Raw genomic sequence first — 23,244 nt, 5'->3', positions numbered from 1 at the left:
AGTTTGAAATATCAACATACTACATCAGCAATTATATCACAACGAAGGCTGAAGTATTAAATCGATATCGAATATCGAAAAGCAAGAATTGAATAACCAAATTTGTTTAAAGTATTGGGTACCGGAAACTCAGCACATCGCTAGAATTTAACATAATTACACATGTGAGAGCAATAGTTCATAAATAAAGTATTCGTCGGCAAACATGGATGAAAGTATAAAAATGTTCCAGGTTTTGGTGGGAAGCCAATATTCTGATATATATATGGACGCACTCGATTATACCGACCTAAATTTAGAGGTATGAAAGTTTTGTGATCAATATGATTCAAAAGTTTTAAGGAATCTCATCTCGCCCATCGAGATAACAAAGTGTTAAGTGTTATTTTATGTGTTAAATTATTGCATTCACCGTCAAACCATGAGAAAAATGTTGTGCTTAACCCATTGTCAAATCGCCACATACTTCATAATTTTAACTTTAGCGACAATCAATGACTAGCATCATGAGGAATTATAACAGACCACGACATTTTGGCGACCGCCATTCGTACACAAAAAACAGCTGACGGATGTGACGAAATTTGTGTAATACACGGTATACAAAAACTAAAGGTGACGCCTTCCGAAAACCGTTGCTTTTCGCGATTTTGACAATCTGTTGACAAAACAGAAGAAAGAGAAACTACTAATTTGTAAATATTCAGTAAATGGCTTGGAAATATTGTGATTTTAATTAAACAAACTGCATTGTGAAAGCACGATTTATAAAAATACTTCGAAATGCAGTGTTTTTGCGTTTCTTCGCCGACGTGTTTGACAAAAAAAAGTGTCTCTTTCTTTAATTTGTATTCGTATAGTTGACGTCACAGTAAATTCGGAAGCGCAATTTTGGATTCTATCTTTCTTGTATGTTAAGAACGGATGTTGTTGTTGTAGGAAGATTCAATTTTCGCCCGTTACAGGCTATAGCTCTAATTATCTATGAGTTTTTTGGTTCCATAAATGAGCAGTTAGTCCAAATTACTGATTATAAAACCTAATATTAATTTTATCTATCAAATTCCGTTCAAATATTTCTTATTTGTTTTTATCTTGAACGAACAGGCCGTTTTGGAAAAAGTAATAAATTCTTCTATCCAGAATACCGAAAGTAATTCATTGGCACTTCGTTTGTTAAATAGCTGTCAGAAGGAAGTGATGAGAAGAAAGTCGCACATTTGGACGTCATTACTTTTAAAATTATATGCGTCCTGTAAGGAAATCCGAGTTGCGAATCAAATTATTATAACTTTGGGTACATACATATATATCATAGTATCAAAGGTCAATTAATATTTAAATGCTTACAATTTGTTCGCAGGTGAACTTGCTAAATTGTCCAGCACAACGCAGGAGTCAAAAAAGTTGTTTGGTTCTAATCACGTAAAAACCATTTTTGATGTAATAACTAAAGAATATTTTGTGCCAATAGACAATTTAGGCGTCTTACGTTGTATGATTATTCTTTTACAACTTTATCCAGAGTACAGTGGTCAATCGAGCGGTACCGTGAAACTATTTCTATCGAAATTTATAGATTCTCCGAATTACGATGTAGCAGAGTATTCTGCAAAATGTTATCATCTTATGTTGTTTATATCAAAACATCGATCAAATGATATGCAATTGAAGGAGCTTTGGCAAATGTATCAACAAAAACTAATCGAAAACCTCCAAACTTTGGCGCAATCTTTTTTGGGGCATATTTCTTCGCCTGTTATTGAAGCTGTGAACTGTGAACCGCTGCATACCTCAGTTTTACAACTTAGTGATGACCCAATAAAAAGACTGCCACAAATTTTCATTCGCTTTAGAAATTTCGCCATACATCTTATTGTAACTTTAAGGTAAACAAATTTCTTGGTTTTTTCTCTTAATAAGGCTGCTAAATCTCTTTATTTAATACAATAAAGGGAACCATTCTCTACGGAAAAACTTATCAACCCAAAGAAACTTTTAAATCTTATAAAAAGTGCATTTGGCGCCCCACACTTAATGCAGCGACGGAATAAAACAACTAACGATACAATTCTAGGCCTGTTGCTTCCTCAATTTTATTATATTGTGTTACAAATTTTGGAGACTTTACTCTTAACGTAAGCGTAAAAACAATCTGTGCTAAAGACAATCTATCTTAACAAACTTTGTATCCATTCAGTTTAGGAAAAAATTTGAGGAGGAGTTATAAAGAAATATGGGCCATTTTGGGAGATATGAAAAATCTTAGTACAGTTAAAGCAGTAAGAGAAAAAAATAAATCATACATGTAAGTTTCAATTATTTTCAGAAAACCATTATAAACTGTACATATTTGCATTTTAGGCGCCTACTCGTTAAGGTGTACGATGTCATCAGCTTATGGTGTAGAGTTGTGAATCAAGGAAGTCGCAGTGATTTAATAAGCAATTTCATGATGAAAGATATGCTAGATATTTTTGAACTTCATACTACAAAGGTAAGTTAATGCAAAGTGAGTTGGTGATATGCGTTATTTTGTTATCTACCTGGAAGACTGTAGGTAAGGTTGCATTTTGGGCAGCATTTTGTCACTAAGTGAACTTAAAAGAACTGGTCCAACCTCAACTTCCAGGAAATGGCAACCATTTTTTTATTTTGCTTTAGTAAGAAATTATGTCTTGAAATGGTTAAATCGTTTGATGTAGATGTCATGATATGATAATTGTGGAAAATAACCGCACGAGAACGTTCACGGTCTAATTAAATTTTTTTGCCGAGCAGAATTTTTAAAGCCACACATAAAAAGTTCTGAGTGCGTTTATAGTAAAATCTGTCAAACTTTCCAACGGAAACGTTAAATGGCTACTGGCACCAGTAGAAGTGCCCAAAAACATAAATGGCAGTAGTGCCAGAAATATAAATGACAACCCTCGCATTATACTTGTGTATAATAACGAAGCATAACTATTTTTTAGACATCCACCAGGCAATTTAAAAACTTAGGTTACAAGATTAAAAAAAAAATGTGTTTGTTAGTTTCTTTATTTAAATATTAAAAAAAGAAAAAAACATACATGCATCTTTCTTATTATTATTTAAAAATAATAAATTTTTTATCCCTCTTATTTTTTAGAGTCTGAATGGAAAAGATGATTCTAGAGGAAATGTGACGGATCCAATTATTCATGAGCTTATTCGATCATCTCAAAGATGTGCTTATGAAATTTTAAATTCAGCACCAAAAAATCTAAAAGTCAACATTGCTATGGTATTTACTCTCAATTTCAATCTTCTCATTTGCCATTCATTTGTAAACTTTTTTTCAGAACATTGAAGAGAAGCTTATAAATATTTATCGTCTGATGTGTGATGCATCGTTAGGGAGCCAACACTATTATGAACATCGATGTGATTTGATAAAACTGCTGTTCGCCTTGTTGACAGCCAAAATTTATTTAAGACCCTCATCTGCTGAAGTTTTAATTAATATTATACGTGAATCCTATTTAACCTTGGAAAGGACTGATGCACGTCATAAATGTGAAATTATCCTTTTATATTTGGAGAATTGTATTCATCCTCAAAAGGATGATTTTAAGCATTCGATTGATTTACGCAGCATCCAAGTCCGTGAGCCTTTCGAAAACGGCGTGTACTCACAATTTTCAAGCATCAGTGCTGAGAACAATTATACATTGACGGAAAAAATTTCTGTGAAAGAGTCATCACAACCAGGTAAATAATATTAAAAATAAAATCTTTATATCAAAATCTTCACAGTTGAGAATTAAGTAAACTAAGGGTGCGAAGCTTTACAATAGGAAAACATTTTGTTTTATCACCATTTTAAATGTTTGCACATGCATAAAATAGGCTATTTAGTACCACAGACCGAAACGTGGCGGTGACATATCCAAAAGACTGTGTCACTCGATGCTTTCATTTAGCTGCTTTCGATTCATCATTTCTCTGCTCGCTAGGCGAAAAATTTGTATGTGAAAGTAGCAACAGCTTAGTGATTTTGTTTCTAGCCGCTTAACTCTAATTGACGTGCTGCCAAGAATAAGTAGGAATTATTATTTTTTTATTATATTGTGCATGCTTTCAGTTGTCAGGTTTTAATAATTTTTTGATAAAGGCGAATAATACAAGCTAGGCCGCTGAAATTGTGAATGGTGTTTATGGTGTTGATTCTGTAACAGCCACTTACGTGCAATATTGGTTTCGTCGATTCCGTGCTGGCATTTTTGATGCTAAAGAAAATTTCGATAAAATTACAGAAATAATTGAAGTTGACCGGCATGTTAGTAGTCATAGCATCGCCCCAGAGCTAATCGACCATAAAACAGTTTTAAATCATTTGCGCAAAAATTCTATACAAAAATAATGGATTTCTTTTTTCCCAAACTAATTGTCTGACCTATTATTGGGAACCTATTATTTTCCAATTTTCAACTGATTGAAACATGAAATCCATAATGCTTTCTCCTTGTAGAACCTTGTGGATTTCGGAAACATAACGCGGCACATTACATGCTTCCCATTTTCTTCACTGTCAATATAAGTTGAATGGTGTGGGGAGCTATCGTGACCAAATCTATTGAGGCCGTAGAGGAACTGTGTTAAGTAAAAGTTTATTTCTCTCACATTTTTTTTGTATGGGAATTTGTATTGAGTGAATTAGTTCAGATCGGGGGGCGTGAAGGGGAACCGAGCTGTCTACTCTAGTATACAAAACTCTTTTACTGGGTCTAAGATCGCTGCTATTTGATAGATTCTATTACATGTAATACCTACAACGTGCCTGTACCCCACAAGGGAACCACCAAGGGGCCCATTGGGGCGAAATACCTTTATTCGTCTTTCCCTACTTGTGTGGGATGCTATTAGTAGAAACTGTTCAGTGGGTCAAGGCTGATTTCACAGGGTAGTATTCTTGTCAGTAAATTACAATCATTTCCATGACTGGTGTTTTCCTATGCTATGCTTCTTTCCTGTCGCATTCATTGACTACGACGCAGCTAACTATTACTACTTACAAAATACCCGACTTAAGAAATCTGCGCGGTATAGGGATAGTTGTGGCACAGGTGACTTCAACGCTCACCACGATGCTTGGCACTCAATCTTTTAAAAAGTGCAGAACTACAGAGGATTTGAAAGTACAGATTATTAAATGCGTTATTAGAAGTCCGAAAAAGGAAAAAACCATTAGCTATCTAAAAAAACTTAACCCACGACGTGTCAGTTGAGTATTTGGAGTATTTATCTGAGCCCAATGCCTTCAATACATTTTTGGTACAATAACGACAGTGTTCCTATCGTCACCAAGCCGTTTCTGTGCCTGTTTCGCTTAGCCTATTATCGTTGAGTTAATGCTCATAACGAACCGCCTGTTTGTGTTTTAATCGTCTCGTACGACAGGCATCTGTTACCGGGATCAAATTCTAACCCACTGAGGGAATCCAAATAGTTGAACAGCAGGAATATTTCTTGTTAGCTAAGCTATGTTTTCTGCTAAGCCAAGACCTGAGAATCGGCTGACTGCGGAGCTAATAAGAGCCAATATTTTTAAGAGTGTAAATGTTGTTTAAGATTTTTCTTTTTCTGTATTATGCCACGTAAAGTTAATATTTTTGAATGATTCATTTAATTACTTATTTCTTTACAGTCCCAATGGTGCAAAATGAAGAAAGAAGACTCCATGTGCCAGTGAGCGAAATTGAGGATTCGTTTGATACAGCCAGTAAGACTGATTTTAATTCAGTATCCGACAGTGCCGAATCCTATTCCGATACAACAAAACATGTTCAGAATGAAGAAAAACTACACCGATTGCCAGTAAAAGAAAGTGTGGAGCCCTCCAGTAAGGAGGAGTCGTTTGATAAAACCAGTAAAGAGGATTCATTACGTCACAAAATATGTTCCAGTGATTTTAATTCAAAATCGGAGAGTACTGAAGCTTATTCTGAAAATATTGGTGAACCTATTTCAGCTGACCAACTGGTTGAACCAAGTAGTTCAACAGACCAGCTAGTTGCAAGCATCATAACAACTTTCGTGGAGGATTTAAATTGAATTTATGAAATTTTATACTAAAATGTTTACTTCGGTTTTAGTGCATTGACGTGAGACTAATAAACTGTTGCTGTCAGAAGTGGCGTAGTCGATTACGGTTAAATTTTATTTGGTGTCAAAGTCATGCAGAAGCTATGAAGGTTCAATAAAATACAATAAGTAAGTAGATTTTTTCAGAACCCTCAAGAAACAGTCGAAGAGAAGAAGAGGAGGTTTGGCCAATATAATAATCATATTTAGTATGTGGAATGGCGAAAATGGTTCAAAAAGGTAGGCTGCCAAAGTTTTTCAAATAATTTTTTATTATATATAGAAATAATTATTCTTTTTAATAATAAACTTAATATTTACAATAATATGAGAGATATTTCTAAAAATCGTGTTAAGGGGTAATTAGAGGCCCGAAAGATGATGATTTTCAATAATTTTTTTTGCTAGTCAATTGCTTTATTTTACAAAAATAAAAACATAACATTAATACATCAGCCCGTTTGTCCAGAAATCCCTTGCGGTGTTCATCACAAGTCCTTGGAGATTCATCTAAATACAATCGGACAAGAAAAATTAGTTTTATTAATATATAATCTTGTGACTGATCGAAGGTTTGTTTTTTTCAAAATTAACAATATGGCGAGAAAAAAACCGACAATTAATTGTTAAAAAAAAAATTTTTGAAAAAAATCCTTCGATCAGGCACGGGTTTTTTATGTTTTTCAAAAGCAGTATAAATTTTATTGAAATCTACCGAGCAGTTTTTGAGTTATAGTGATCACCAATTCAAAAAACATAGTTTTGAGAAAAACGCATTTAAAGTTTTTGTTTGTTTTTGCCCGACCGCCCTTTGTAAATTGTTGAATAACTCGAAAATTATTTGTCGGATTCCATCATATAATATAAAAAGTATGCTTTTCTTGCACTTGCGAAATACAGCTTTGATATGAGACAGCACAAAATCGAACTGTTGCTACGTGCATCACTTTCTATAATTACATCATGACATGTACCGAACATGAACAACACGTTAAAAAAATTTCGATTTGATCGTTGAACTTTTTCATGCCCTTAGCCTGATACTGTCCTTTAATGAACGACTTTCATTATCTAAATTTACCTGTTTCCCAACTTCCATTAAGGCATATAAAAATTTAATTTATTTATTTATTTACATGAAATATAATTATAAATGATTTATTACACAATTAAGGCAACTAGCAGCTTAGACCCTTATAGGCCCAACTAGCCCTTATACAACAAATGTGAATATGTATTACCAATTTAATCTTTCTACCTACGAACTTTTCTTATGTTAAGTCTCAAATTGTGTGGTCGTACAAAGGATCGGATGTTTCAAAAATTGGTGTAAGTATTTCTATTTTCTCGAAATAAAGTTTATCAAAGAATTTGCATCTCCATCGAAAGGAGTAATACCTTTTATTGTAGTAATGGAATAAATATGGATTTCTCTGCCATTTTATTTTTACTATTTTTGTGAATCTTATTCACTTGTGTTTAACTTAAGTAGGTAATACTAATATATGTAGTTTCAATAAGAAATTAATAATAATGAAGTATTAGCAGTTGGCTTACTCGTTTTCGCAAAGTTTTATTTATGCAGATTTATATATTCGCTGGTCTTGTAGTCAATTTAAATTACTGCTTTTTACTGCGCATGAGCAAATCATTCGTGAGATAGAGCCAGAAACCGTCACCAAGGTCTTGGAGGACTGGGTTAACAGGATGCGCTACTGCTAAGTCAGCCGACACGAAAGAAATTTTGTGTCATGCCCTTTCGAATAAATCAATAATATACTGCAAAAAATTTGAATTTTTAAAAAAGAAAATACCCTACTATGTGGATCACCTTGTACCAGGTAAAAATGTTCGTAAAGCAAAAAAAATATCTTGCGTTGTCACGATCCACAGTGAGGCTTTGTACCGTGAAAAACCATATTAATTTATCGTAAAGACGGGGGGAATTTTTTTTTAGTTAGAAAAAACAACAAAGTCAGCAAAAATAAATAAATAAAAACAAATTTCTTTCGTATCCACACAGGTGATTTATTTATTTAAATTTAAATATTCATTTTTAATCCCCGCTGCACGTTGAGACTTAATCGAAATAGTCAGAAAAATCGGCAACTCTACTTCGTTCTCTTCACCACTTTCATTTGCTGGAACCAATGGGAGCTCTCATCAAATTTACAACTCCGAGTGTATTTTTGGCATGACAAAGCTGCCCAAAGAGAACACCTATCTGCCATTTGGATGCGGCATACAACCGTAAACCCCTTTTTTTGTAGGAAATCATACTGATGAAAGCCACAAATAGGAGGAGGAGCTTGTGTACAAGCGCCAATTATTTATATAATAACAAATGTAATATATTGTATATTTTAATTCATATTTTAGTTCATTCAGGATCATTTAAATTATACTGTATCATGAACTACATCGTATAACTTAGGGTATGCTGTACCGTGACCGTTTGAAAAGTTCGTGCAAATTCAGAGAGTTGGCGCTACTGAAGCATATCGAGGTTATGTTTAGTTAGTGACATCTTGCCTTGCCTTGTTAATCGTGCGACGATTGTATGCCACTTTCGATGAAAGCTTTTCTCGTGCGCAAAAACAATGTCGTATTTGATACGGGGCCAGAAAATGTCATATATGAGCTGATATGTGCTTTTCACGTATCTGATACGAGGTTCTCATTTTAGGCATGGAAAGAGAATCATGTCTCCCACATGTTGTTTTGAGGCAAAGGGTTTATGAAAATAGGGTTCCAACTGCATTTTACAGCCCCTCTATTCTCCAGACGTGACTCTCTCGGATCCCTCGGACTGCTATTTGTTCTCCAATTTGAAGAAATGGCTGGCTGGAAAAAGATTTTATTCAAACGAGGAGGTTATTGCTGAAACGAATGGCTATTTTTCAGATTTTGACAAATGCTACAAAATTATTCGGAAGAAATCAACATATTAGAATAGCGTTGAACGAAGTGTATAATCCTTAAATGAGACTATTTCGAGAAATAAAAAAGGTTTTCAAACGACCCTCGTAATATCTGGTATATGTACCCAAAATTATTTTGTACCATAACCTTTACCGTATGCCTTATATTGCAGTGTACTAGAACTTAAATCATATTGCGTTAAACAATATAAGGGGTTATAAGTAGTCAGAATTGAAAAAAATGATTTTTTTTTGCATTTTCTTAAAGTACAATTTCTTTAAAATATTGTGTGAAAATTTGAAGTGAATTCGACAATTACTTTTCGAGTTATTCAACAATAAACTAAGGGCGCTCCGGAGCGTTCGGCAATAGCAAATCGATAGTTTGAAAACTGCTACGATGGCTGAAGAACTATTATATGGCCCAGGAATAGATGACACAGTGTAAGTAATTAAATAATTAGAATAACTGTACATAAATCGACGGCAAAACTTTAAATGCGTTTTTCTCAAAACTATGATTTTTGAACTGGTGATCACTGTAACTTAAAAACCGCTTGTAGATTTCAATAAAATTTATACTGCTTTTGAAAAACATAAAAAAACTCGTGCTTGATCGAAGGATTTTTTATTTTAAAAATTTCGATTTTTAATTAATTGTTTATTGTCGGTTTTTTTTGAAAAAAAAAATTTCGATCAGGCACAAGATTATCTATTATTAAAACTATCATATTTTATCTTGTCCGATTGATTTTAGATAAATCTCCAAGGATTTGTGATGATCGCCGCAAGGAACTTCGGGGAAAACGGGCTCCACACAAATAGCGATAACTTTTACAATTATTAATTTTTTTTCTTTTGTAATTTTGCTAAAGTAAATTTGAAACATGATGTATTAATACTTTGTTTTATTTTTGTAAAATAAAGCAATTGACTAGCAAAAAAGAATTATTGAAAATCATCATATTTTCGGGTCTCTGACTACCCCTAACCCCATAAAGGGCTTTTTTTTTTACAGATTACGTACGACTACTGTCAAACTAAATACATAATTTTTTCAGTATTATTTAACACTTCATCATGGTAAGATTTACGCCTCAACAACGTTTACAAATCGTACAATTATATATATAATTGGCGCGTACACCCTTTTTTGGGTGTTTTGGCCGAGCTCCTCTTCCTATTTGTGGCGTGTGTCTTATTGTTGTTCCACAAATGGAGGATCCTACAGTTTTAAGCCGACTCCGAGCAGCAAATATTTTTTATGAGGAGCTTTTTCATGGCAGAAATACACTCGGAGGTTTGCCATTGCCTGCCGAGAGGCGACCGCTGTTAGAAATAAAAATCGAACCTACGTTCTTCCGAATGGTAATCACGCACCAACCCATTCGGCTACGACAGCCAAATCGTACAATTGTTTTACGAAAATCGACGTTCTGTGAAGAGTAAAAATGTAGATTCTTTCAGATTTCACTATTTTTAATTAAATTTCAAAACACGGCCCTTAACAATTATAGGTGAAAATGGCATCATTTAAATGTCCACCATGAGCACGTCTACGGGTAAAATCTGTCAAATAGTCGATTCATGAATGCCCGATTACTAAGAACGTCTAGATATCGATGTTGAAGGTTACTCAGCAACACTTTGCGCTACAGCAAGGCCGATAGATAGACACTTGGCGATAGATACCAGGTTTGCTCGTTAGGTATGGTGGGAAAAAAACGTTGAGGAGAATTTTGGATTCTACGACATTCGTTTTGAGTTTCACAAAATTTAGCTTTAGCTTAGTGAAACACAAAACGAATGAGCAGATCGTCCAGTTTTTAGTATGGTAGGCTTTTTTCTATCCTTGACAGAATAAGTTTCTTGAAATTTTTTGACAAACCTTTGAATTGTCAACTCATTTAGACAATTATTTCCACCAATAAAATGACGAATTTTTGCGATATGTTGTTTTTTAATAAAGATCGACAACCATTTTCGTAATAAGTTTCAATAATTTTAACGCGTTGTTCAAACGTGTAAGTATCGACTGTTAAAAATGTACAGCTGTCCACTTAACAAATGCTCAAGATGAGATATGAGGAGCTTTTTCATAACAGAAATACTTTCGGAGGCTTCCCATTGCCTGCCAAGGGGCAGAAAAACATTTTTTTTTTTTTTTTTGTTTGTCGGGACAACTAGCAAGTGCAGCACTCAGACATTAATTGAGTCCATTGTACTACACTTGGATTCCCTTTTAATTTTCTTTAAATCTACCCGATTTCCGAAGAAATCTGAGTAGATCTTGTGGTGCCAAGGAGCCAAGATGGTCGCTTCTTAGCACATCAGTGTCAAAGACCTCAAACCTGATTCGAGCGAAGGCGGGGCAGACACACAGGAAGTGGTTCGCCGTCTCATCCTCCTCTTCACAGGCTGGGCAGAGTACACTGTCTGAGATGCCCAACCTTTCCATGTGCTTTGCCCACAGAAAGTGGCCCGTCATCAGTCCAACCAGCCTTCTACACTCCCCTCTGCCTAATGACGGAAGGGTTTGCGACAGTCGATCGGACATGACAGGTAACATCAGTTTTGTCCATCTGCAGCCTCTCTCAGCCTGCCAAGCTCGCTTGTGGGTGGTAGTTACCCATTTGCTAACCGTGGTCGTGATGGCCGCTGAGGGGAGTGGCAAAACGGGCTCTGGGCCAATGAAGTTGGCCTCAGAGCCCATCTTAGCTAAGGAGTCAGAGGTCTCGTTACCCGCGATACCCACGTGTCCCGGGACCCATCAGGCTATTATGTCTACCGACATAGTTCAGCCTGGATTTACAGGACTTGACTACCCCTGATGAGGTTGGAGGGCTGTCTAAGGCCATAAGCGCAGCTTGGCTGTCGCTGCAGACACATATAGATCTGCCTCTCCATCGTTTTTCCACAACAAAGTTCATCGCTTCTTGAACTGCATACACCTCCGCTTGAAACACAGATGCATGCATTCCAAGAGCAAAGTGCAGTTTTGTCCCGCTGGATTCCACGTAGACCCCAGAGCCGGAGCCATGTGCGGTCCTGGAGCCATCTGTAAAAATGCGAAAACAGTGTTTGCCGGGCTCAACTGAGCCTCTGGTAACACTACACTGTATCTCTTTTCAAGTACGACCCTTGATGGCGTGGAGTCAAGGGGCATGGAGAGAATCGTTGGATCGATGCCCATGCCTTCTCTGTGTTCCAATGCCGGACAAGGGCCGTACCAGTTCCCACTGTGTTTCAGTCTGCAGATGGCCTTCAAGGCCTCTCCTTGGATGAAAGCATCAAGTGGTGGTAAACCAATCAGAGCATCTAGTGCCGGGCCTGAAGTAGTCGGAAAAGCTCCGGTGCAACAAATGGCCACAGTGCGTTGTAGTCTCGATAAGGTCCTCCTGACTCCCACTAGAGAGAGTCTACTCATCCAGACCACTGATGCATAGGTGAAAGAAAAACATTAAACAAACATATCATTTTGCTGTTTCATGCACGGAGAATCGAATCTACCACTTCCAAATGGTAGTCATGCACCAACCCATTCGGTCACGGCGGCCGCTGAAACGGTATAGGCTACTTAAAGCAGTGCACTATTGTAGAGCTCATACTTTTTTATTATTTTTATTGTACTTTATTCATTTTAACTGTTCCTTTTGAAATGTTAGATTTAAGTGATTTTTGCACATTTTGCATTCAAAGTGAAAATTTTCATTATTATTATTCTTAGTTTTCTAGCTGTTGCGAACTGTTGAATTTTCTAAATATAAAACTTAATATTTTTTTTAATTAAAAATTCAATACCTACACCTTTTTCATTCGTTTCATTCCGCGTCCACACTTTTCTGGAATTTCCAGTGGCTCTAAATTTTTTTAATATTTCATGTTTTAAAAAGCCTAAAAACTTCTTAATTAGTAGCATTTTCATTTCAATTAAAACTTGCATTAAAATAATTTACCATTCGTAGTTTAAAGTCTTGGTATAGTGCTGTTGTTGCATTTACATTATTTTAACCCCGGATCACTACGCATTCGTCTAATAGACTACGTACGCCCGCAGTTTTGTGAATTCCATATATTCCCGTCACACCACCACACTAACAAAACTTTCATAAATAGTTAAATAGAAATAATAATTTTACCTATAAAATATTCGGACATAGCTCAATAGGTGTGAGTTATCGGACCAATACGGACTATATGACTCCAAATACAATTGGGTGAAGAGATTCCGAACAACAATAGAATAAGAGGAGTGTAAAAGAGGTATGAAACCTAGTCCCAATACGCTTAATATATTTACTGACGCTTCGAAAATGATGGACGGAGTAGGTGAAGGGATTTATTGCTCAGAGCTGGGCATCAGGCGGCCAATTAAGCTCCCTGACCATTGCAGTATTTTTCAAGCAGAAGTCTTTGCGGTGGGAAAGGCTGCAGAAATAGCACTAGCAAGGACATCAAGCAACTCCAATATAAATATATACGTTGACAGTCAAGCGGCAATAAAGGCAATAAACTCATATGAAATTTCATCTAAAAATGTTCTTAGGACCAGGGAAGCCATAGAGAGACTGGCCGCAGACAGACGGTTACACAGCTATTGGGTAGCTGGACATAATGGCATTGCAGGAAACGAAATTGTAGATGAGATTGCCAAAAGCGCTGTTTACATACAACTCGAACAAGAAACCCACATACTGAAACTTTTAAATACGGTATACAATGACATCGCTGCGGACATGAAAACACGGATAGACAGGAGGTGGAATAATCTAGCCACTTATAAAACCGCGAAAATCATGTGTACACAGAATGCAGATAAATACACCAGATTCATATTAGCCCTATCTAGAAAGGAAAGCAGAACTATCGTAGGTGGACTGACATCCCACAATTTGTTAGCGGCACACGCATACAGATTGAGAATTGCGAACAATGATAGCTGCAGATTTTGCAATGAACTGGAAGAGAGGGAAACTCTAGAACAACTTCTATGTTCTTGCCCTGCATTAGCTAGAACCCGAATGAAAAGTTTAGGAGCTCTACAATATGTGAGGTTAGAATGCCTCTTGGGGTTAGAGCTTCAGAGCTTACTTAGATTCGCAATAGATGCAAGCTTATTGCATCTGGCCTACAACAAGGAAACGTAAGGGCCAAGCCCCATTTGGTACCACTAAGGACCAATAGGTCTATGTGATGGCTTTCAGCCAGCCAGGTCAACCTAACCTAAGCAGAAATAATATACGTTAATTTACACTCACTTGTTTGAAATAAAAAAAGGAAATATACAAATACTCGTATACTAGTTTTTAATTTGTAGTCTGTGAGACGAATGATTATTGACAGAGTAAACCACTGATGTAAGTTTAGTGATCTAGGGTTAATTTGCGTGTAGTTTTATACATTTCGTATGTTTCATACACAGTATTATTTTTGGCTGTCCACCACTTACAAATGCAATTTAAATCTTCAATAGCATTTTCCTATTCCTATGCAATTGATTAATTGATCAGTTACGTTTGTTGTTTTTATATAAGATTTTCTCAATTTATTTATTCCATTTTTTTGTTTGTTTGCAATATTCGTTGACTAGAAATTAATACAAAAAAAGAAAAAAAAAAAATACTTAGCGCTATACTTAAGTAAGTCTTAAAAGTAAACAAAAAAAAAGGAAAATATTTCAAGTCAATTTATGAAACTTAAACTAGTGCAAGCAGTGCAATTTATACAAACTTAAGGCAAATTTACATACATACAGCTGACAACAAAAAGTAAATGTCAAGTAGAATGAATGCTAGTTGAAGCATGCAGTGTGTTTAAAAGTAGTACTAAAACTAAACTTTAGATAAACTTTATGTACAGAGCAGGTTGGAAAAAATAATTATACACTCATAAAAAAGGTTTACCACAAAGCAGGCAAAATGTATTAATCACTTGAAATAAATGCAAACTATATGAAATTTCGCAACTGCGGTGCCTATTAACGAATTTGAAAAGCCAAGCAATTATGGAAATTCAGCTTTCTGTAATGTCTTGCTTTTTAAATATAAAATTATGCTCTTAACTTTATGTTGAATTGTTGAATTAATCTTTTTAACTTTATAATTTAGTATTGTTGTGCAAAAGTGCCTTGTTTTAATACTTTTGCAGTAGTGTATTGACAATAAAAAAATAAAAAAAAGAAAATGCCCAAGAAATGTATGCATAAAAATTAGTTTTTTTTTACAATTGTTTGAAAGTAACTTAAAGTGCTTAGTTTTTTTTGAAAATGCATGCCGATGCTTATAAAATAAAAAAGCTTTCTAGTTTTCACGCATTCACAATTAGAAAGTTTACATAAATAAAATGCACGCATACAATCATAATACAGAAGTAAGCCGACTGGTAAATATAAATATAGGTTTGTTCGTTTAATTTAATGTTTGTCCGTCGTCAAATTCTTGCTTATATTATAATTAGGCAGTTATTGTAGTATAAATTGCATTTCTACTTAATTTTGTACAACATAAAAATATAATAAGTTGTAATTAGCAATCGAATTGAATTTGTCTTTTTAGTCGTTTGTGGCAGTTTTGCGTATAAATTAAAAAAAAAATTACGGTCGCACTTTAATTGAGTAAAATTTTTTGTGAGCTGTTTTTCTTTCAAAGTGCACACAAGCTTGTAACTAGGAATATGTTACCGATTTATTGTAAAATGGCTGCATTATTGTTAAATAAATATGTATATAATTAATAGCTAATGTGGAAATACATGCTGTTATTATGTGATTAATTGATTCAAGGAAAGGCTGATTTGTTACAAAGATTATTTTTATCAAAGAAGGCTATGCAATATGCGTTAAAAAAATACGTTAGTTAGCTGGAATTAATGTTGCTTTTAAAAAATTTAAAAACTCAAATCACAAAAGAATGCAGAAATTTTTACATAAATTTACGCATATTTTGTAAATTTTTTAAACATCAAAACTTCAGTTCCATGAAAACAATTACGTCTTTAAGCCAATAAAATACTTTACAATTTATTCACGCCAACATAAAATCAAAATTCGAAAAAAATCGAAAAAGGTAATTGTATATTAAAGCACAATCATGTAAATGTAACTTTTTTAACTCAAAATCAGCCTTCTAATTAATTACATAAACGTAGCAAAATTTTAAGCGACCAAAAAATTCTATCAAGTCTCGCAAAGTAAATTTTGCGCATTTTTGAAAACATAATTAAATCTAAACACACACACACATGTTTTGCATTAATAATAATAATAATTATGACAGTAATAATAATAATAATAATAAATTTATATAATTAGTTACAATTACAATTTTGGTAGTCGCCAATAAATGCTGCTTTCATTATTTTCTTGTTTTGCTTTTTATAAAATCACAAATTTAGAATATTGTTCTGTTCCGTTTCAATTAATTATATAATATTTTGCTTTTTTAAGTCTAATTTTAATTTACAACTTTAGTCGTGTAGCGCTGCATTTCAATTCGCCGCTGGAAATTTAACGCTAGTCGTCGATTTTTATTTTATTTTTTAGTTATTACTTTGTGTATTCGCAGTGATACGTTTTTTCTGCACTTCAAATAGGTAATTACTAAATATAAAATCTACATATGTATGTATGTACGCTTGTGTTTGCTCTGCTTTAGAGTAAATGCTTTTTTTTATTTTACCTTTTTGTTCAATTAATTAATTTTTTCTCATTAACTATTTGCTTAAAGTATTCTAGTCTGCGTTTTAATATTAATGTTAATTTAAAGTTGTATTTTTTCGTATTTCTTAGTACACTTTAGTTTACGTTTAATCATAAGTGCTGAGTTCTCATTAATTTATGGACATTTTCGTTTCATAATTTATATGTTTAGCGTTCCTCTTAGTTTGGTTGCCCTTTTAAAAGTAGATGCTAATCTTCAACGAAAATTGCGAGTTTTTCAGTTATACGGCCACGTGCCTATTCGCTACCCCCACCCACAACCCAATTCTTATTCTCAACTGTCTTTGACTGCGAGTAATAATTTGCGTGCTGAGCTTTAACACATGACGGCTTTACTGTTGCTTATTTGATTTCGTTTGATTTGTTTGCTTTTGTTTTGGTATTTTTTATATCATCTTAGGAGACATTTAAGCAAAATTAGGAATTAACTTTTCATCTTTCTCTCTCTCTGTATTAAAATTGTTTTATGCATTATTATAATAGTTTTTTAGCTACGGCGAAACTCTACTTTTGGCTTTAGCGTGGTTTTTTATCTTCCATTTCTCTTTTAATGTGCGCCTCAAACGCTCGCTCATGTAGTGTATGTGCGTATAACGTCGCGTATGACGGCCCGACACAGTGGGCACTGACCACCACCAACACCGCGCCATTGCTCGATGGCGCAATCGTAACACATGCACATGTGTCCGCACATGTAGAGCACTGAGTCAATTTGGTTTTCGTAGCAAATCGTGCATTCAGCGCCAGTACCGCCGTTTCCACTGTGATCCACCACATCCTTCCATTTACTCATATCTTGGGTGGAATTGCAGCCATTCATCGCAGCCGCGGGCTGTATAAAAGAAAAAGGAAAGAAGGGTAATCGGTTAGAAATGCAGCTAATTATTTTAGATGTTTCAGTTACAGACACTAACAATCGTTGGCGAACCAAGAAATATAATTTAAATGTATAATCACCTCAATAAACTGATTATTGCCAATAGTCGAACAGGCGCCCGCCAACACACCTGATGTAGGTTGCCGCGCAGTGCCCACACCATTGCCAACGACGCCGCCCCCGCCGCCACCCACACTATTTAGTTCATGTGTAGAATTCGCAGGGGGCAAGTTCACAACCAACACAGTACCACCACCATTAGGCTGTATTTGTATAAGATCACCACTTGATGGCATACTGATCATGTGACCCGTCGCAGTCGCGGTGGCATTACCATTAGCATTGTTGACGGGCGTGACCGCCGCTACTGTCGGTACAGGTACATTACAATGTGTTTGCGATGCCGCATTAGCAGTCAACGAGGCTAATGCCGCCGCAGAACTGTTCATGGTGTTGTGTGATGCTACCGTAAGCGCGGAAGTGTGCAACATCTTACGCGATTCAGACATTTGACTATTCAGACTATTCATCGATTCGGCGATTGACATATTGGGGTGTTGTGGCAGGCGTTGTGACGAGGGTGCGGTTGAGAGTGGTTGTTGCGGATAGCTGACCATGTTGGGTAGTTGTTGGCGGAACATGCGCACCGACTGCGTTGAGCCGTAAACATCGAGGAAGGCCCACAATTGCAGCGATTGATCGACGTGCATAACAACCACAGCTGGTCCATTGTTTTTGCTGATCGTCACTTCACCGTTGGGCGCAACAAAGAAGGCAATCTCGTCACCGCGTTGCGGTTGTGAAGCGATGTCTTTGCTAACGACCCAGTATTCGGGACGATCGAGCAGAAAATCAGAATCGTTGGGTAGATCGGAGGGTTGTAGTGCGGCCGGATTACAGGAGGTAAGGCCAAGCGCCAATGCGCCCAAGTACATCTGTTCGGTTTTGAGTATTTGCACGATCACTTTTTCGCCGATACGTATGGGACGTGCTGTGAACACATATCCCTGGCAGAAATCATTTTCGGTGCGCGACGCAATGAAGCGATCCAATGAGAGACGCACATTGCGTCCTTTGGTAATGTGAAAGGGTACCGGTATAAGGCGGCCGTTGAGATTGTAACGCAACGGTGGCAGCCCATTGGACATATCTTGCGCGTATGGCATTTGCTCTACTGAAATGTTCAACGACTGCATTGAGGGCAACACATGCCGATCCAAATCCTGTTCAACGGCGGGCAATGAGCGACGTGACTGCTGATGCGGATGGTGTGGATTCAGAGGTATTTGTGGTCCAGGTAATGTGCTACTAGCGCCAATTACAGCGCTATTGCCTGCAGGCAACGCCACTCCGGCGGCAACAAGACCGTTACCGCTCTGCTGATACATATATACACGTGAATCTAGAAATTCGATTGCGGTGCAATTTCCATAGATGTCTACTAAAGTCCAAAGCAGACCACGCGTGTCAATGCCGCTTAGTATGACACCCTTCTCTACATTATTGATGCCGTAGATTACATCGCCGGCCGAATTGACATAGTAATAAAGTATGTTATCTTTTTCGCAATATTGCTCGTGCAGTGCTTTTGCCCAGAAACCGGGACGATTCGTTAAATCGGGGCAAGCGTACTTGGGCAGCGCACCCTCCAGCGTTGCAGGATCGTTGCTGGTGAAGCCGAAACGTATGCCGCCATTCCAATTATTCGAGATCTCCGTGAAGCGCACACATATACGTTCGTTGATGCGCACCGGACGTGCAGAGAAAGTGATTGCGCGGCAGAAACTCTCGAAGCGACGCGCTAAGGTGCCATCACGTGATATCCGTATGTTGTCACCGTGGACGCTGTGAAACTGGAGGGGTGGTAAGTTATTGGGACCAGGGCAGGAGGATGGCGATCGACGGACTAGAAGAAAAAGGAAGTAAAAAGATGAATGATTAGATATTTATGTACATACATATATAAGTATAGAATAGGAAATCAAATTCAGTGAATTATATTTTTTGACATATGGAAATATCCTTATTCAGAGCTCTTTTAACTATTAAATCAAAAATATCAAACATTTTCTTCACGATAAAATTTGTTCAAATAGCTGATTTTTGTCTACATTTGAGAATTGCTTGACCATAGATGGCTACCAGAGTTGTCTTTACTTTTATGTAAAGAGGACTATGTGCGAGTTTTATATTTTAGGTTCGCTTTTCGAAATCCAAGAACGAGCTATTTTTTTACGAATATTTTACTGCACAAAACTAAAATAATGATCCCACTGCTTTTGTATAGTTACGATTCTGGCAGCGCCGGAAAATATTTTGTCAAAAATGTTAGCATTTGTAATACGAGTCTCGTAATGTTAAATTGATATGATATGGTTGAGTTGAGAAGCTGATGAGTTGTTTCAAATGAAGAAGATATGTATGTAGGTACAAACTATATATGAACCCTCGAAAGTTTAACAGTATAGGACCACTTATATAAAATAAAGTAGTTATGTTTTCTGATGATCGGGACGCACTTTTAGCAATAGCAACACTTAGTTGTGGAGATGTTAAATTTGTAGAGCAAATACATTGAATTATGCAGGTGCATGCAACAATCAAATAAATTCACATTTATATAAAAACTGCTGGCGTTTGTTCGGCTACCTGTGCGCTTCAATCAAATACATATAAAATTTTGTTTTGGTTTTTTCTTAAAACTACGTTCTTCTTTTCAACATATTCGTAGCACACTCCATACAACAAATAGATGTACATACGTATGTACATATAATATATAGCAATGCTGCTTATATAAACACAACAAACTACGATTTTTGTAGGTTAGGTTTTTTGTATTAAAATGTTTACATATGTATGTATGTATTTGTATGCACATAGCCACATACCCATTACATTTTCTGCAATTATGTATATTTTTATGTACATATTCATATGTATATAACGTACACAAGACCCTCTGCACTTGAAAAGCAGCTGGCACATGCCGATTTTCCAATTTTCGAAGTAAAAGAAAAGCATGTGAAGAAATAAAACATGTTACAGCCATCGGTAACAGCCTACTTGATCCTTTTTGGTCGTCCTATACTCAACTGGCATAGTCTCAAAGGCATTTGTTTCAATTGTTTTTGCTTTTATACCAGCATCTTGTGTGCCCCGTCGTTGTTATCCTTGCCAATCGACCAGTTTATTGTCCTCATTTTCAAGTCAGCCAGCAGATGCCATTACTTGATCCCTGCGCTTTTCTATATCAACAAAACGTCTGCAACGTTAAAAGATGTACATATGTATGTGGTATGTAAAGGTGTGCATATGTATGTTATGTCGATGCGCCATCAATGCTCCACATTTACACGTTGGCGCGCATGCGTACTCGTACATACTCGTATGTACGTAAATATCTGTGTGTTCGTATGTTAATTTTTTTGTACGGCTGCGCGTCTGTTGCCTTTATCGCTATTTTTGGCTTTGCTAGCAGAAGGGTAGCTGATTGTTGATTCTTTTGTTGTTTTTTCGCTTTTCTGTTGTTGCTGGTATTATGCACGCAAGTGGCACGCGTCTCGGATCGTCCTTATGTCGTCGTTGCGGTTGATTTCAATACAAGTTTTTTGTTTTTTCCTTCAGATGGCGTCAGCCGACAAAACTACACAACTCCATGTGGACATATTTACATATATTGCATGCATCATTTGTATGTATTTGGCGGACCTTTGCTGGCAACAGCCGCCGTCTGACGCCGAGTCGATTGGTTGTCCGTCAGAACGTCTGTCGGATATATTAGCTCCTGACATTTTTATACCCACGCACTTATGCCCAAGGGTATTATAATTTTTCTCACATAAGGGTTGTATGTAGCAGCATAAACGAATCAAGAGAGAAAATTGGACTTAGCAATGTTTGTCCATTGTTACGATAACTCGTCCAAAAATTAATATATCTCAGTGAAACTTAGTACTCCTATGGTATTACTCTCTGGTCTAAGTAGTTTTGTATTGAAAATGGGCGAAATCGTAAATAATCACGCCCACCTGCCTATAATGGCAGTTTTTAAAACTAAAAAAAAAAAAAACGATATCTGTTATAAATGAAACAAAATGATTCAAATTTGGTCGAAATAATAAAAAAACTCGACGCAAGTAAAATTTTTAAATAATGGGTGGTACTTCGTCCTTTTTTGAGTAGATGCGTGTATCTCGATAACAACTTAATAAAACTCAACCAAACTGACTACACGTATTGCTCTCCATTTCAATTAGATCCGATTTAAATATTTTGTATACACTTTTTAGAAAGATGAAGACACAGCCAGGCTACTATGGCCGCAAATAAATAAGAAAAATACAAAGGAACTGTTTAGTCCTTCGAGAGAGAATATATCGAAGGCCGATCATTGGCTATTTCTCAGGCATTTCATGAGACTAGGAGTTTTCTCCCATGAAAATTGTAGAAGTTTTAGCGATGAGGAAGAGGAAGAAACAGTAGAGCACTTCCTTTGCAATTGTCCCTCCGGCCTTGGGTAAAATCAGAGCAGATGTCTGGCGTGAGGATGGAATCAATCCTGCGTTTCATAAGAACCACAAAATGGTTCCACGAAGAAAAATAAATGAGGTTCCGTGCCGCACAGTGGTGTAACAACGGACCTGTAAGGTCTAAGTGAGTTGGTCGCACAGACCGACTACCACCGTAACCTAACCTATACACTTTTTATATGTCAAGATTAAATTTCTGTTTGTCCCTCTGATGTTATCCCCTATAACTCTCATTGTCTATGAGATTTTTGATTTCGAAAATTAACAGCTAGGCAGAATTACATTTTACTAAAATGTGCGCGCGTATATAAAGTTCGGCCCGGACCGAGCTTCAGCCTACCTTATTTTTTTTTTTTAATAAAATTGACTTGATAGCTTTTTCTTGGTAGAATTCCTTCGCAACTGCTGCTATTTTGGGTAGCTTTTTTTATGTTTCATCATTTTCGCATTTCTTCAAAACTTGATGCATCGTTTATAAATAGTTTTATGTTTACATACGTGCATACAAACATATGTACATTAACCATCCATAAGTTAGGTATGTTCATATGCTACAAGTTTATACGTTGAAGTGTTGAGCCAGCTGCGGTGGCCTGCTCCTGCTTACGGTGCGAATGCCGTTTATAATTACGAATATGCGCTTGCGTATGATATGGAGAGAATGTCAGCGCATAGTCGGTGCCTTTACAAAGCTTACTCCTATACTCTACCCAGGTACATATAGTACATACACAGGATCTTTCAAGTTTTTTGTATACAATTTTAAAAAATTCGGCCAATTTTTTATTAAAATTTTAAACTTTATACTCAGAATTTTTAGAAAATTTTCGGGTATGCACTTTTATATATCATTGAATTTTGTATAATAAAAATTCTATTTTCAAGTGGTTCAAAAACCGCGTTAAATTTTGAAATTTTTTCTGCTGACGGTGTTAGGTGTTTTCTTCCATATAAAAGACGTAGACGTTAAATGGAGAAAATGCTCAAGATCATGACTGAAAAAATTCTAAAAAATCAGTTTGATTTTTGATATATGTACTTGAAACTTGCACCGAGACTCAATAATATATAAAACGGCATACCCAAAAA

The 23,244-nt window shown here is 36.1% G+C and overlaps 2 protein-coding genes across 4 annotated transcripts in view; one reads left to right on the top strand and one right to left on the bottom strand.

Annotated features, from left to right (window-relative positions):
- The first annotated feature begins 138 nt into the window (after positions 1–138).
- On the top strand, positions 139–6,170 carry LOC129253453 (uncharacterized). The gene is made up of 9 exons (XM_054891829.1): positions 139–301; positions 1,108–1,297; positions 1,364–1,889; positions 1,956–2,138; positions 2,201–2,308; positions 2,365–2,497; positions 3,134–3,268; positions 3,327–3,735; positions 5,672–6,170. Exons 1-9 carry the CDS (start codon positions 206–208, stop codon positions 6,076–6,078), a joined length of 2,187 nt encoding a protein of 728 aa, XP_054747804.1. The 5' UTR covers positions 139–205; the 3' UTR covers positions 6,079–6,170.
- An 8,439-nt stretch (positions 6,171–14,609) lies between these two features.
- LOC129251735 (protein neuralized) overlaps positions 14,610–23,244 on the bottom strand; it is a 68,681-nt gene continuing 60,046 nt past the window's right edge. For all 3 annotated transcript variants that reach the window (XM_054890857.1, XM_054890856.1, XM_054890855.1), the window contains 2 exons: positions 17,704–19,529; positions 14,610–17,578 (listed from right to left, as the gene is read on the bottom strand). In XM_054890857.1, the coding sequence (XP_054746832.1) occupies positions 17,318–17,578; positions 17,704–19,529 (2,087 nt within the window). In that variant the 3' untranslated portion in view covers positions 14,610–17,317. The remainder of the gene's footprint in view (positions 17,579–17,703; positions 19,530–23,244) is intronic.

This window comes from Anastrepha obliqua, chromosome 1 (assembly GCF_027943255.1).
Source record: "Anastrepha obliqua isolate idAnaObli1 chromosome 1, idAnaObli1_1.0, whole genome shotgun sequence".
NCBI classification, from domain to species: domain Eukaryota; kingdom Metazoa; phylum Arthropoda; class Insecta; order Diptera; family Tephritidae; genus Anastrepha; species Anastrepha obliqua.
This window is presented reverse-complemented; position numbering and strand designations above follow the sequence as displayed.

Excerpts from the sequence above, each read along its gene's own strand:
- LOC129253453 (XM_054891829.1), top strand. The coding sequence starts at position 206 with ATGGATGAAAGTATAAAAATGTTCCAGGTTTTGGTGGGAAGCCAATAT. Across the intron at positions 2,309-2,364 it reads GAAAAAAATAAATCATACAT|GCGCCTACTCGTTAAGGTGT; the intron begins GTAAGTTTCAAT and ends TTTGCATTTTAG. Across the intron at positions 2,498-3,133 it reads TTGAACTTCATACTACAAAG|AGTCTGAATGGAAAAGATGA; the intron begins GTAAGTTAATGC and ends CTTATTTTTTAG.